Source organism: Gymnoscopelus braueri (assembly GCF_963280865.1).
Source record: "Gymnoscopelus braueri genome assembly, chromosome: 1".
Classification (NCBI taxonomy): domain Eukaryota; kingdom Metazoa; phylum Chordata; class Actinopteri; order Myctophiformes; family Myctophidae; genus Gymnoscopelus; species Gymnoscopelus braueri.
The window spans coordinates 45,004,500-45,016,852 of NC_137603.1; the positions used below are offsets into that span (position 1 = coordinate 45,004,500).

General features: G+C 41.4%; 1 protein-coding gene across 1 annotated transcript in view; it reads right to left on the reverse strand.

Annotated features, from left to right (window-relative positions):
* Positions 1-3,811: 3,811 nt before the first annotated feature.
* syt9a (synaptotagmin IXa) overlaps positions 3,812-12,353 on the reverse strand; it is a gene marked incomplete at its 5' end in the record, with an annotated part of 35,460 nt that continues 26,918 nt past the window's right edge. The window contains 4 exons of the mRNA XM_080429179.1: positions 3,812-3,914; positions 4,895-5,024; positions 8,280-8,451; positions 8,544-8,664. Of these exons, the coding sequence (XP_080285305.1) occupies positions 3,846-3,914; positions 4,895-5,024; positions 8,280-8,451; positions 8,544-8,664 (492 nt within the window). The 3' untranslated portion in view covers positions 3,812-3,845. The remainder of the gene's footprint in view (positions 3,915-4,894; positions 5,025-8,279; positions 8,452-8,543; positions 8,665-12,353) is intronic.

The following is a 12,353-nucleotide window of genomic DNA, read 5'->3' on the forward strand; positions in this document are numbered from 1 at the left end:
GAGTGTTTTGACCCAACATTGCCTCCTCACTAGTGGGGCTAAAAATAAAGGATACTTTAAGATTACTACTAGTGCCAGCATATATAGTATATTTACTGAAGATTTAAAACAAATTGAAAACAACAGCAAAAGCTCTAATACAAAATAGAAAATAGTTCAAGCTCAAAAAGTGTCGCATCCATGACCTGTTGTGAACTTGTAGATTGGATAGTTTCAGTTAGCGACACCTTTGTACAACAAAGTATAAATCGGGCTTTAGAACCCTACACCAATATACACTGCTCCACTCAGCACCTCAACTTTTACTGTTCAGAGGGAATGTCTGCCAGGAAAGTTATTCCAAACCATCCTTTGAAAAAGCTAATTTGCTGTAGCAGAGGTATCCTAATGCTGAGAAAGCTGCATGGGAAACGCTATTATACAGTATGATCATGTATGGCAGCTACTCATGTAATTCAGTTGTCAAACACAAAGCAATAGTTTGTGACAAAATGAGAATGTTTACTGAGAAAAGTCGACTTATTTAAATGTCTTGCCGTCCTGCGGTTCAGCCAACCATTCCTTTCAAAGTTTCAAAGGTTTTCTCCAGAGTATAAAACATAAAAAGCAGTCTAAAACAAAAAGTCAGATTTTGCCGTGGCAAGGGAATAAATAACGATGTGCCACGGTATGAGTGCACAAGAGATCAAGTCAGAATGTATAATGAATTCAAACTGACAAGACATCTTTGCAGTAGATGCAGGGAGTCTGTGTTCAGAGGGATATACTTCTAACAAGTACTGTATAGTGGAAGGAGAAAGACGAGGTAGCTGGGAGCTTCAGTGTCAACAGAACGCTGGGAATAATTGGTGCTTAATTTACTTTAGAGCAGTGAGTGACCACACTGACATGTATGTATGATACACTGAAATGCTATAATAGTGATGGAAATATGATGAAAGAAAATAAAATCATTATAGTCATAAAGACAAACCTTGACATTGTATCTCAAAATAATGACTTGGTATTTGCAACAGTTTTTTTTTACTCAGCTTTTTGTTTCCTGTTTGGATTTGCATGCTCTGTATTTCGATGTTTTTGTGTGTTTTAATGTAATTTTTGGTGTGTTTTAATGTTCATGGTGTGCAGCACTTTGGTCTGCCTTTGGTTGTTTTTAAATGTGCTTTATAAATAAAATGTACTTGACTTGAGTATCTCAAAAGAATGCCTTGGTATCTCAAAATATTGACTTAGTTTCTCATTATTTCTCGTTATTATTTGGGTTCCTTTCACCCCTACCTTTGTGTATTCTTGTTTGAATTGCATTGATTATTTACTAAGCTGTATGCTGTTACATCATGTGAAAAGGACTCCTGTACGGTTTGCTTCTTAACTGTTTCAGAGCAGATGCTAATTTGGAAACCACTATACAGTATGTTGGGGTTGTGCCTACAGGCATTTGTAATCTACTCACATACTGTATACATATTCAGTTATTTCCAACACCAGGAAAATTCACATGCTCCAGAACAAATGACAACTGCCTCCCTGTATAGAGTCTGCAACTCTGGTACAGTATGCTCAGAATAATTTATTGAATGGACAAAATCACGTTTTTACGGCGTGGCGCAGAATGGTAGCCTGGTAAACCCCCCTCCCTCCGGAAATCTCATTTGCATTTGATTTCAGGAGGGAGTCTGGTCTACAGGCCTGTATGGGAAATTTGGGAGCTGGGCTGGATAGTACAGTTGACTGACAACCCCTCCAGCCAATCAGCAGTCCGTTCCCCTTCAGCCAATCAGCAGCTCATTTTCCCCATCCCCAGCCAAGTATGATGCAAGGGGACTTTTGAAGGGGCTATAGCGAAAATAGGTTGCTTTATTCGGATACATACGTGTCACTGCCCGCCCCTGCCGGTTCTCTGAATTTTTATTTTTAAATGGGCTCTGTCATGATTAATTGACCACATATATGAAGTTAAACAACTAAATTCTATCCAAACGATATCTTATAAGTAAATTCCGTGAAGTTTGAGAGCTTTTTGAAGTTTTAAAACAGTTGAGAAAATGCGTTTTCAATGGATGAAATGGTTAGTAGAGGGCTTCGCTTGGCTACGAAATGTTTCTGCAGGTCACACACACGTACAGTATATAGCGTAACACGGTAGAACACAGCACTGGTTTGTCTGTTTGTATGTCTGTCTGTCCCAACAAAAGTATACCAATCAAAGCTCAACTCACCCTGCTACAGTATGTGCATACAGTGAACAACATAACCTGTGGAGTAACAAGCCAACAGTGTCTTCTGACTTCTGACTTCCTCCACGTTATTAGGCCTACGGTAACTGGTGGGGGGCCCGCAGGTGCTAGCAGCAGCCACTGGGCTCCGCCAAACTTTGAGATTGCATCTCTGTATGTATTTATTATTTTATTTTACCGATGGCATGGGTGGGCCCCAAATCACGTTACCCCCCTGAACATAACTCAGCTCACACTGCTACAGTAACAGTACATGCATACAGTGAACCACAAGGCCAAGCTCTGTAGGCAATGTTATGCTCAAGTTAGTACATTAGCACATCATTGGCGATATGTGTAGGTTCAATCACTCAGTGTAAGCCAATGTACAAAGATGATGAAAAGCAATTCTCCCACTACTGTAAGACTGAAATGTTTCAATGAACATATTCAGATCAAGGCTATGTACTGTAGCTGCATTCAATACAGTTAGTCAGATAACTGCTTATTGTGGTAATTTAGCTTTTCAGTTGCACAGGGTAGCCATGCCATTATTAGATTCTGTGTCGTCCCCCCCCCCCTTTTTTTCAATAAATTACTGAATGGGAGCCTATCAGGTTGCAGACATTGCTCTATTCATTATCTGTACTTCTTCTTCTTTCTTTTTTCTGCGCAGCACTTGATGATTTCGATGAGAATAGTTTCCCTTTTCAACTCCCCTTTACCCCAGATATCAATGTTCTCAAGCCTTTATTCAATTTAATTTCCATATAGTTTCACAAAAAAAAGCATACTACATTTCCATATCTCCCTCCCTTAAAGGAAGTGTATTTTTTATTGTTTGTTCCCTTGTTCTTTGTTGTTTTTCATCAGAAATTATCCAATTACATTCATCTGAAAACTAAAGAAAAAATGTATTGTGCATCTAGTGATAATGCACTCAAACTGAATTGTCAGTCAATGGTGATGACAATAGTATACCACTGTCTTTTTTATTAATACATATTTCTTAATAACAGACACATTTTACTTACGGATACTAAGTCTAAATTAATTGCCACTGCACATGTCATGATCAACTGACATAATTTAACATTCTAGTCCAAGTTCAGGAACAGAAACAAACAAACAAAAGGCAACATATTGTCACCAAACCATAACCTCATGCACCATTTCACCACCAAATGTTTAAAAAAAAGTATGGCAGTTCAACTGGTTTTTACACTGTGCAATACAGGACACACCCCATTAAAACAAGTCGCAAGACTATGTAAATAAAAGAAAGAAAACAAAAACAAACAAACAAACAAACAGTAACTACAAACTCAGGCTCAGGGCAAATTGCTAAAATGCCTACTCACAACTTTCTCAATGAGCCGAAGAGAAAAGAAAACATCCATTTGTGGTCACTCAACATGCAACTGAACTCATCCTGCCATCCATGCAAAGGTCCATTCATAGAGAAGCAGTGGCAGTCTGTGTCTATCCATAGTTTGTGGCACATACTGAGGACCACAAGCCTGCATTATGCAGTACCATTGCCCAAAGCTTCTGTTGGGCCCTCAGGTTTCGTCTCCCTGTGGCTGTGGCAACTGGCAAAGTGTTCCAATGTTGGCCGTTGGCTCAAGGCTATGGAGAAGGGGGGGTCTTCAGGGAATTGCAGGAGCCTCCCTGGCTTATGCCTCCGGTCCCCTGGTACTGCAGAGGGAGTCCAATACAGAGCATGTCAAGCAGAATCGTTCCACACACAGACCAGCTCACACTCAAGGCTAAAGACAATATAACATACCAAGCATGCTTTCAAATCCCTCCAACACAGAAGAGCTGTTTTACTATTTTAAGGGACTTTGGTAGGAGAATGGCTTGTGAACAATTTTGTCACAAATGCCTTGAGACAAAGTAAATAATAAATAGTCCCATTATGCAGCAAGTGCGCTATACAACAAAAATGGTCTACTAATTCTCCCTTTGTCTTCACCGCTCACTCTGACGAGTACATAATTGCCTTTTCTTTTTCCTTTACTTTCTCACCACCCACCACACACTAACCCCCCCCCCCCTCTCTCCCTCTCTCTCTCTATTTGTCTCCCGCTCTTGCAGGCACAGACCTTTAAAATAAACACAATAAAGCAATTATTCCAGGCTGAGTGCACAGGTCAAGACCATCCTTCACCTCCTTAGCATGCCCCCATCACTCTCTCTCGACTGTCTATCCTCCCTGCCATTGTCCCACTCCCTACCTTATGTCTCTACAGCCCAACACTTACCATTCGTTCTCCTACCCTAGCCATCCACCAGTGAGTTTGTAGAGATAATTCAAGAGATACATTGTCTTGTCTTTATCTTTTCCTGAAAATGGGCCTCAACTGATTACACAGATTCAGTTCAATCAAGTGCAATGCGGAATGTAGCCTACAATGGTAATACTTTTTTTGGTAGAAGGCACATCACAGAGCCCAACAAATATCTAAAATCTAAATAAAGTGAAATTTGATGTTATTATTTTTAGTACTACCATTATTTCAGTGTAATTGCTGTTTCGACAGTGTGAGTGGAATATACATTGATTTTGAACAAACCGAATGTTGCAAATTATTTGCGGTTTACATGCACATGCAAATACACAATATTGCATGCCACAGAAACACACACATCACAAAATACATTTCACTCTTCACCTCAACGAGAGGATGCCAGTGGGCAACAGGTTTTCGAGGATTTGTAAGCATTTCATTCCAGTGTTCTCGGCCAAGGCTCTCTGCATCGTTGCCCACCCGACACACACCGATAACCTCATTATGGCCTACACTGTGGGGACAGAAGAGAGACAGAAATCTATAGCAATCTGACCTTGAGTCTTAATACATAGAGAACAGTTGCTACAGTGCAAAATACTGGCCTATAGATTTGTATATCAAGTACTATCAATTTCTAAATAAAATCAGACTGATTCCTGGTATGCAACTCGAATGGTGCTGAGTCATTTGCCTGGCATCTCGCACTGCTCGACGCAGGCCGGGCACTTGCTCGGCTAGAGCCTCGCTCGAATGCACCTCACGGGGCTCAAGCCCACTGCTGACGGCGCACATGCCTTGAAATGTAGAGATCCAAGTCAACGTTATCTATGGTTTGCAGAAAAGTACAATTGCAACAGTTTTCGTTGCCGATATGGTTGCCCTACCTGTCTGTCTCCACTGCCAAATGGAAATAGCAATGTTTTTAAACCGTTCTCTTACTATTTACATTTCAGTGTTAATTTTGTTGACTAAGACTAAAAGACTAAGATTTTGACATTTGGTTGACTAAGACAAGACTAAGACTAAACAATTTCAGATTACTAAAATAGGACTATTATTACTGTTATTCAAAAGGTTATGACAAAGGCTATGACAAAGGCTATGACAAAGGCTATGACAAAGGCTATGTCAAAAGGAACACTGGTGTGACATGACTTTCTTTTTTTATCAATGCAATCAAAATTAAATCAATGTGATGGGTCCAGTCTGTTCCTATTCAACCGTTTGCTGTAGCTTGCAACGGGAAAGCAAAAATACACAGGATAAGATAACATTTTAACCACATTGGGTGGTCTAGAGAATGTTGCGCCCTTATATGAATGAAAACAGGGAAAGTACCAAAATCATGGCCCTGCGTCTTTAATCCTCAAAGTCCAGAGGAAAACATGAATTAACCAGTTAACCCTATATACTTAGTTGACCAGGGTCCTGCAGAGCTCCTTTTTCCCCTCTACACCAATTGTCTTTGGCAAAAATAGCTGATCAACGAGCTCACAACGCATTGTGTCGATCAGCTATTTTCACCAAATGTTTGCCCCAGATTAGTGATGCTGTGATTAAGAATATTCAAGTGGTTATTGTCGCCTTATCGCCCAATATGACAATTATGAACACAGGAAGATGCATTATAATGTCTTCTGTTCTTGTAACCAAACAAACCTTTACAGGAGTTCTGACTCTAAGTCATGAAATGCCCTGAGTCTATCTCACTAGCTGTTGGAATGTCCTCCCCTGGCTAAAGACCCAAAGACTAAGATAACAGGACCAAAGGAATTAACGACCCTGGAGCTGGAGGTAACTCTCCTCAATAAATTTGAAGCCAAGTTGCAACTAGCTGATCCCTGCATGGAGCCAATGGAATGTGGATACAAATGCTTTGTGACTATGCCCCATAAGGCATAGTAAAAAAATATTTGTTTTTTAAAATATATGTTTTTGGGCTGTGTAGCCGCCCCTATAAGTGGGGTTGGGACACCTCATTAGCTGTACTGTGATTGGCTCATTAGTACACCCCTAGCTGTACTGTGATTGGCTGACTCTATTGGCTGACTCTATTCAGCACTGTGATTGGCTAGCGAGACACATGATGACATTAATAACCTATAAATAGGATTATGCACTTCAAAAAATCATTTTTTTTAAAGTGAGCTTCCATCTTTTGGGCGGTGCAACCGCCCCTATATGTGAGGTTTGGACATCAACACTCGCTGCACTGTGATTGGCCACCATTGTACCTACACATTCAATGCAAATCACTGGCCACCATTGTACCCCCCTAACCCTGCACCGTGATTGGCCACCAGTGTACACCCCTAACCCCTACACATTCAATGCAAATCTATTGGCTGACTCTATTCAGGACTGTGATTGGCTAGTGAAACACATGACACATGTGCATAGCCCTATAAATAGGACTATGCACTTAAAAAAAAAACATTTATGTTTTTTTTTAAAGTGAATCACCCATTGTGGACCAACCATTGTTTATTTATTGTTTATTGTTAATAAATAGCACCACACACTTCAGAAATATTACTTTTCTTTAAGTGAACTTCCATCACTGTGATGACCACTGTGACCACACCGCCCACTTCACACTGGGTGTGATTTTTTTCTCTAATATGATAGTTACCACAATATATGAACGTTGGTGATGTGAAATGTGATGCTTTTTGTGTTAATTACAGTGCAATGTTTTAACTGCTTTTTACTTCCCTGAAGCTATGATGTTTGATATTTGGACAATTCTGAATTCATGCTGATTTGAATTTTGAGGTCAGTCTATTAATAGAAGGTCCCTAGGAAATTTAGCAGAAAGTTTAGTTTTCTTAACACACAAGCTGAAAAGGCCACCCACACATGATGCAGAAGATGCATGACCACTCACAACAAAAAGGCTGGTGACACCCAGCTCTCTCTCTCTTCTGTCTTTTCTACAACTGCAAGGGTGGGGAATAAGTTCTCCACACGCCAAGCCTGCTAGCCTAACTGCTACCCAGCATCCAGGCTAGCAACGCTCGCTCTCTCATCTGGATCTCGCAGAAGTGTCATCTTCTTCTCAGCTCTTCAGCCAAAATGACTGTCCCCAGGGGCGTTGAATCATAGACATGCGTCTTTTCCGGGACTTCGCAGAATCTAGTTGTATAAAAATATAACAGGATATTTTTTTACAACTAGATTCTGACAAGTCCCGGAAAAGACGCGCTGTGATTGGCCAGTAGTCAGGAATCGTGCCTTCTCCAAAATGGCGCCCGAGATACAGGTCGCTCCAACGAACTGCAGAGGCCAATGAGGTATCTAGGTTTCTATATCTATGCGTTGAATGACTTGGCCATGCGAGAAGCCTGCTAGCTTACCCGCTACCTAGTATCTGTGCTAGCAACAGCCTCTCTCTCTCTCGTGACGCACTGAGGCTGCACAACCTGCGACCTGCAGCTAGCCATCACCTCATGGTCTCACACTGTTAGAGACAAAGGACTCGGCTGCTCTGCTCCTGGACACAGGCAAGCAGATGGCATCTGATGTGTTTTGGCAACTATAGAGATTAGTTGTGAGTGTAGAATAGCTATGTTAAATCAGTGATCTTTCTTTATTTATGGTTTTATTCTCTTTTTTCCCTGTTTTAAATAGGCTAGAACATGGCCATTCCTATCCGACCTCAGGAATCAGTTATTGTCTCTGCAAGGTAATTTAATTAAAATAAATTGCAATTGTTGCTAGAGCATGACTTAGTTATACAGTAAGAAGTCACGTGAGAGATGCTTACCGGTCATAGTCCATTACTGCAATCTGCAGACTAATCTGGTCACTGTTTTCTGGAGGGACATCAAAGATGATGGCTTCATTGTAGACTGGATTCAGAGTGTTTCTCTTCGTTGATGTCTTTCTTTTCTTTAGTCTCCGGCCGTCACACATCAGTGAAACCTTCACATACGGATCTGAGGAGGAGAAAGGCTTCATCTTTTTAGACTTGCATGAAGGATAGATGTAATTATATCGTAATGTACACATAATGTTAGTTTTAGCTTACCAGAGGCCCCAGTGATATCCATGGCCTTTAGATTGCGGGCCTTTATCATAGTAATTGTCAGTCTGCCTGCAGTGGGCAGGTAGCAAAGAGAGAACATCAGATCTCCAAGGTCCACGTTATCCTGCAAGAGAGAGCGTGCACACACACACACACACACACACACACACACACACACACACACACACACACACACACACACACACACACACACACACACACACACACACACACACACACACACACACACACATTTAGAACCACTTAGAGGATTTAATCTGATTACTTTGTGTAATAGAAAGTATCCGAGAATTAAATCTTTGTCCCATTCTTCTGTTAAATTATTGATGCAGGATTTGTTGAATGAAATTCAGTCAAGGGTGCTGTTTTAAGATGTAAGGGAAATTGGTGTAGGTGTTTTGTCCATCGTCTGACATTTAATCACATAACGAACGATAAAGTCATACTGACTCTGTAGCATACAGTACATTATCTCCTTTCAGGGAACCTCCCTTCCAGCATGCAGCTCTAATAATAGATGCTTACACTTCAACAGAGATGAAGTCTGCTGTTCTGCAGCAGAAAAAGCAGAAGCATAATTATCACCTACTCTGAAAATAACTCCTCAAAGGAGGTGAGACCCTGGCTTTTGCACAGAAATATCCAGCGAGGAATTCAAACAGGCCTGCTGTAAGGCTGTTTGACAAACTAATATCGAGTATATTTGCGGCGTGGCCCCAAAGGGGCTTAGCCGTCTAAAACAGGGTTTGTCTGTATCTCTGTCTGTCTCTGTCTCAGTATGTGTCTCTGTATCTCTGTCCCCACAAAAGTAGACCAATCACAGCTCAACTCACGCTGCTATGTTCATACCACAAACTACACAGCTCAGCTCACGCTGCTAATCCAAATGCTGCTGTGTGCAAGTGCATACAGTGACACACAAGGCCAAGCTCTGTAGCACACACATCATTGGCACACACAGCTCATGTTAACACATGGTGATGTGTAGCCATTGTTCAAGATATCATGCTGTATATATATTTATATATGAAAATGTGCACATTTAGACACAGTTTTGAAGACTACATTGACTATTTAAATTTACATTTAAAGGAATAGTCTGTGCTTTCCCAGAGATAGGGGATGCCCCTCCACTTTGTTTTGTTTTGGTCAGTTACTCACTGTTTGCTGTTTACACATTTTGCACATATGCCTTTTAGCGGTGAATAGGATGGCTTCCAATGGGGAAATATTACATCACCCAAAACGAATGCTGTACTTGTCTGACCGAATACTTTATTGACTCCCCTATGCAAGAGGTTTTAAGATGATCTTTACTCGCCAGGACGTTGGTACCCTCTATTATAATTTTAGACTGTTTAGAATGCCAATGCAAGAAGAAATAGAGAAATATCGCAGGACATGTGATCACATTACGTTATGTTCTGCTCCTAAATATCTCATATGTGATACCTGAGAGCAGGAGTACATACAGTTAATTACTTTGAATAGATATTTAGAATTGGTATTTTCTCAGTATTGGTGAATGACACGACCCTCCCAAATGATATGCGGTTACACCCATGAATTGTAGGGGATTCCATACTTTATTTAACAGCATTTGACTGCATTTGCTGGACTCAACATCTAGTAGCTGAAAAGTGTCATGTCAGGGTCTTTCATGGTTTAAAAAAGTAGTTTTTCATCTTCCTCCCAGCAGTATGAGTATCATGGGTGCAACCAGGAAGCAGTTAGGCCAGTATCCCCTGTGCCCCGGAATCCCTCAAAGGCCCTAACACAGCAGGAAATGGCATTTAAATCCAATCATTGGTCCTTCCAGGGGAGCAGAGAAGGACCGGTGGGTATAATGTCACTGTGTCCCACTGCAAGATGCAAGATTCAACATTATATGTGTTAGCTCCGCCAGGCCAGGAAGCTGATATTATATTTTCACCTGTGTGTGTGTGTGTGTGTGTGTGTGTGTGTGTGTGTGTGTGTGTGTGTGTGTGTGTGTGTGTGTGTGTGTGTGTGTGTGTGTGTGTGTGTGTGTGTGTGTGTGTGTGTGTGTGTGTGTGTGTACATTCTTATTTTAAAGTGTCAGGTGCGTGTGTGTGTATAGTAAGTGGTGTATGTGGGGTGCTGTGTGTGATTGTGTGTGCGTAGGTGCCTTTGCCTTTGCGTGCGCAAGTGTGTGTGTGTGTGTGTGTGTGTGTTAGGCAAACAGGCAACAGGCTTTTTGAGTTAATTGTTCGTAAACATGGTTGCCTGAGGGAGGTAGCTGTCTCGGAGCCTGAAGCTGCACAACACGCTTGCCAGACGGTAGCAGCTGAATCATTGGCCAAAATCCCTGTCCACGCTAAAGAGCCATCACAGCCAAAATCGAAGATTTAATGGGTGCTCTGCATTTAATACTGAGAGAAAAATAGTCGGTGGGTAATTTCTTTCACTACAAACACTATAATGGTCTCAACTAATACAAACTAGTACATTCTCAAACTAAAGCAAATACATATCATTAAAATAATGTCTATAAGCAAGTTAAAAAAATAAAAAATTAAAAGTTAAAGTTAAATTATCCTTCCAGGCCAATGTGCACGAATGACAAGACAAATAACAGAAAAAGGATAGAATCTATGAACAGTCTGGGAGGTATAGAGGAGGTGCACCCTCCGGATGCTACGATATTCTCCTATAGCCAGCCAAGAGCCTAGTAGACTAGTAGAGAAGTAAAGAGAGAAAGCAAAGGTATCGTTGTTTTAGTTTATTCCCTTCATACTAATTGTTGTCTCCGCCAGGCCGAAAGGCATGGCGAGAGAGTATGTTTTACCCCCTGTCCGTCCGTCCGTCCGTCCGTCCGTGTGTGTGTGTGTGTGTGTGTGTGTGTGTGTGTGTGTGTGTGTGTGTGTGTGTGTGTGTGTGTGTGTGTGTGTGTGTCCTGTCCGTGTGTTACCAGCTAATCTCCGGCACCGTTGGCCCGGTCGCTGCCAAACTGTGCACACACACTCCCTGGATGCCAATTCAGAACCTCTGCCTCAAATTTTCACATGGGCCTGTTATAGCGCCACCTGGAGGCCGATTTGTGCAAAACCCATTTTTTTACATTACTCCTACAGATTTTATCCAAACGTCATGCAAATCGGTACACAGTATCTCTATAGTCATGTGATCAACACGGATCTGTCCGATTTCCCATATTCCATCCTCATTGGCTAAGGTTGGCTTCCAAAATGTGCAGGATTGGTCCGTTTTGAACAAAATGCCTCAAATCATGAACGCAGCTTGCGATTTCCGTGAACTTTCACAAACACATTCCCACTACGCCGAGGAACAAATGGCACATGACATTTTTCAAATCAGCCTCATGGTGGCGCTATAAAAGGCAGATTTGTGTTTTTAACTATAACTACACCGATCTGCATGAAACTTTGCACGCACACTCCCTAGAGGCCAAGGAAAAACATCTGCCTTGCATTTTTCACATTTGCCTTTTATAGCGCCACCAGGAGGCCCACTTATGTAAAACACATTTTTGGATATTAAGCCTTCAGATTGTATCCAAATTTCACACAAATCGGTACACATGATCTCTATAGTCATGTGATCAAGATGGAACTGTTTGATTTTTCATATTTCATCCTGATTGGCTAACATTGACATCTAAAGTTTGCAGAAGTGGCCTAGGTTTTGAACAAAATGCCACAAATCATGAACGCAGCGTCCGATTGAGGTAACACTTTGCACGCACATTCGCACTATGTTGAAGAACAAATGCCACCCTTTAACATTGCCCTAGTATAGCGCCACCAGGAGGCC